Source organism: Theropithecus gelada, chromosome 1 (genome assembly GCF_003255815.1).
Source record: "Theropithecus gelada isolate Dixy chromosome 1, Tgel_1.0, whole genome shotgun sequence".
Lineage (NCBI taxonomy): Eukaryota > Metazoa > Chordata > Mammalia > Primates > Cercopithecidae > Theropithecus > Theropithecus gelada.
Window position 1 is genome coordinate 67,467,784 of NC_037668.1, and position 3,671 is coordinate 67,471,454.

A 3,671-nucleotide genomic window follows, 5' to 3' on the forward strand; every position below is an offset into this window, starting at 1 on the left:
GTGGGCTCCAGGTGCCTCTCAGGTCATTCCACATCTATCTCACGACCTGGGCCAGTAAGGGGCATGGATAGGACCTCAGACAGGACTTCTGTGCCAACCCTGAAGAACAGGCCAGGACATGCCTTCGGGGGAGGGGTTTGGGTAGAACACTGCCTGATGATTGAGACCACCTGCGCTGGAGACAGGACAGTCACACAAACGCCTGGCAGGGCAAGGGGAGCATAGGAGCCTGGCATGAAGGAGAAAGGGTCATGGACATGATTGTGAGGGTCCTCCCTGGCAATGCCCCGGCCTGGGGTCTGACTGGGTTTGAGGGTTTCCTGCTTCTGAGGGGCCCAATCCGGATGAGAAGGGCGGCTGCAGCAGGGCCGGGCGGGCGGGTGGGCTCAGTGGCAGCCGCAGGCCTTGACCACCATGTTTCGGTGCTTGCGCAGGATGACGTTGTTGCTGCTGTCATAGTAGAGCACAGAGGTGGCGCTTAGCTTGGTGGGCGCGCAGCACGCCTTGGGGACTGCATCTGGTGTCATCAGGTGCACCTGGCCAGGAAGGGGGCACAGGCAGGGACATGAGCCCAGTGACCTCCTCCAAGGACCCACCCATCCCTGCCCCAGCTCCACCTGCGCCCTGCCTTGGCCATCTCCAGGCCACATGGGAGCAGCACAATAATAATAACTATTAACAGGAATAAGAGCATCCCTGAGGGCTCCAGGAGTGGGAGCCATGGTGACCTGCAGTGCCCAGGGAGGACACATGGCAGGGGGTGTGGGGCAGGTGGGCAGGGCACTAATGAGGGGCCTCAAGTCCCAGGCCAAGGGCTCAGACTTCCTCCTGGGGATAATGGGAAGGAGACCGCATGGCCAGGTTTGTGCCTTAGTGAGGTCCCAGAGGGGGAGCCTGGAAGGACCACTTTCTTCTTTTGGTCCTTCAGACACCCAGAGGCTCTGCCTCCCACATCCTGGCCTCCCTTCCCAGGCTCTGGGAGGCAAGGCCTCGGCCCCTCTCCTGTGCTGCTCCTTCTCCCAGAGGACTGCATCCGCCCTCAGCACTTCAAGGCCCTGCACGTGCCTGCACCTCTCCACTCCCCAGGCTCACTTGGACCTCTCTTCTGAACTCCAGACTTGCGGATCCTGCTCCCCTCCCCACTTCTGCACTTGGGGTCTAATGGGGCCTCAGCAGAACACAGAATTCCTCCTGCCCTGACATCATAGTCCCCGCCTGGGAGGCCTCCTGGATGACTCCTCTCGCCTTCTCCCTTCCCTGGGAGCAGCCCCTGGCTCAACCTCCACCTCCATGCTGCCTCGGACCACCTGCTCCGTCCAGCTGCCATCACCTGCCAGGTGACCACAGCAGCCTTCACTCATCCCCAACTGCTCCACCTTCCACTGCCGCCCCCATCCCCCATCCCAGTCTCCCCCAGCAGCCAGAGAGAGGTCCTTCTGAAGGGTGACGTGGACCAGAACACTGCTTTGCTAAAGAGCTCCGACAGCCTATTGGGTTACTGGAAATAAAATCCACCTTCATTCAGACCCCCAGGCCCTAGGGGAGCCGGCCCTGCCCACCCTGGTGTCACCTCCCTCTGCCCTTCTCCTACTCACTGCACGCAGCCCCTCCTCCCTGCTGACCCTGAACCTGCCACGCTCACTCCTGTCTTAGGGCCTTGGAATTGCTCCTTCTGCTGGAACATTCCTCCTCCAGCTGCTAACTGGTCCCCTCCTTCTGTGGAGAGGCCAGGCCCAGTCTCTCTCCACTGATGAGGCAGCTGCTCTGCTCTTTCTCACAGGAGGTGTCACAGGAGGTCTCCACAGTTGGTTTGGTTTGAACAAACCGACAAACTGACAGCCTCCCCTAGAGCGCAGCACCTGTTTGCTGCCCAGCAGGTTGTGGGCACTCACTTTAGTTGAGCCCCTGAGCGGCAGGGGCAAGGGCAGAGAGGATGGAGTCCGGGAGCTGCAGGTGCAGTCACCTTCCCGTGCAGCTCCCACATATGCATAGAGGGTGGCTAGGCCGGGCTGCCCCACGCGTCCTCATCACCCCTTTCCAAGGAGGCAGTTCCAGGTGTCCAGCAAATGCCATTTGACCACCCAGAAAGGAATCATTATCATAGCCTTAGAGCTGCTTTAGGTAATTCCTTTTCTCTCACATCAAGGCATCGCCTTTGAACAACCTCCTGCGAGAAAAACGTAAGGCTGTGGAATACCAGGAACTGGGATTCTAGGTAAAAAGTTATAGAAGGAAGCCTCGGTGCCAGAATCCACAAACACACAGAGCACTCCGCGGTGAGCAGCACCAGTGATCCCATCAGAAGCCTGCTTTCATCATTGAAGGTTGCCCCAGACACCGAAGCATCAAAAGCCAGGGGATACAGAGAAAAACAAATGGCCAAGAGCAAAACTGGGGGAAAAGCCAAAGGTTGAGAGCCAAACCGTCCAGATGCTCCGTGCCTGCGTTGTGGCACAGGTGGGTGATAGCACACACACGTCCCACACACCGTGTGCACGTATCGTGGGCGGCCAGACTTCCCAGCGTACTCAGGGGCCCGTGTGTGTTAAGATCACACAGTCCCCACACGGGCATGCATGTCCATTTCATGTGCTGTGCCTCTGACCGTAAGGAGCTGTGCCTCCGTCAGTCTGGGCACCGCATGCAGGTGCATAAGTGTCCCACAGGAGCATGTGCAGTGCACAGAACAAGCACATGTACACAACTGTTCAGTGTCAGTGTGGGGTGTTTCTGTGTTCAGGTGTGAGTCTACATGTATTAGCGTGGCTGTGTGACGACAAGTTCCAGCAGAGCTGTGGGAATTTACCCATGTTACTGACTCCGTGCAGAGAAAGCCCCTTGAGATGTGGAGCAGGTGGCCTCATTGCCCTCCCAGCCGGCTGGACCAGACCCCTCTCCACAGAGACCCTCACCCCAGGGGGCTGGGCAGGATGGACATGGTACTGACCAGGGACTGCAGGATGGCGTGGTTGGTGGCGTTCATGCAGGAGCCCAGCGGGAAGGAGCACTCCCCCTCACAGTAATAGGCCGAGTAGCCTTGGGGGGCGATGACCCAGTCCTAGGGGACATGGGAGAAGGTGAGTCCCATCCATGTGCCCCTCCTGAGCCCCCATCCTGTCATTGGACTTGTCACAGGACAGCCCAGGGGTGCCCCTGAACCTCCCTGAGCCTCAGGGCCCAAACCCACCCTCGGTCCCTGCAAGGCAGTCTCCCCTAGGAGGTCTGAATCCACCTAGGAACCCCAGCAGACAGGGCTGGGTGGGAGCTCAGGCCCGACATCCCCCATCCTCGCTCTGCGTCCCCCTTCCCAGCCAGCCCTCTCCTACCCGCACCTCCCAGAGCTGCAGTTGCAGCCGATGCAGGGAGGCACTGCCAGCCTGGCCTCAGTTTCCCTGCTGCAAAGCTGACAGCTTAGTTGCAGTCTTCGTTTTCATGGTTAGAAAATAAAATGCCCTTTCTCACTATATTCCCTCTTTAGAAAACTTGGAAAACACAGAAAAAAAATAAGGAAGAAAAACTGAAGTCACTCATGATTCTATGTCCTCCCTGCAGATTCACTTCTGATCTACAGGTGGTGATTGTCATTTCAGAAACAAGGAGAGTCAGCAATTACCAGCCAGCCAAGGTCCTGGAAGCTGACGTAGAGCTCGTGCCGACGGCAGACCTGCCGC

At 58.3% G+C, this 3,671-nt stretch overlaps 1 protein-coding gene across 1 annotated transcript in view; it reads right to left on the reverse strand.

Annotated features, from left to right (window-relative positions):
- Nucleotides 1-386: 386 nt before the first annotated feature.
- Nucleotides 387-3,671, reverse strand: part of LOC112625988 (bone morphogenetic protein 8B-like) — a 26,594-nt gene continuing 23,309 nt past the window's right edge. The window contains exons 3-5 of the mRNA XM_025387670.1: nt 3,614-3,664; nt 2,948-3,058; nt 387-536 (exon numbers count right to left, since the gene is read on the reverse strand). Coding sequence (XP_025243455.1) covers nt 387-536; nt 2,948-3,058; nt 3,614-3,664 — 312 coding nt within the window. The remainder of the gene's footprint in view (nt 537-2,947; nt 3,059-3,613; nt 3,665-3,671) is intronic.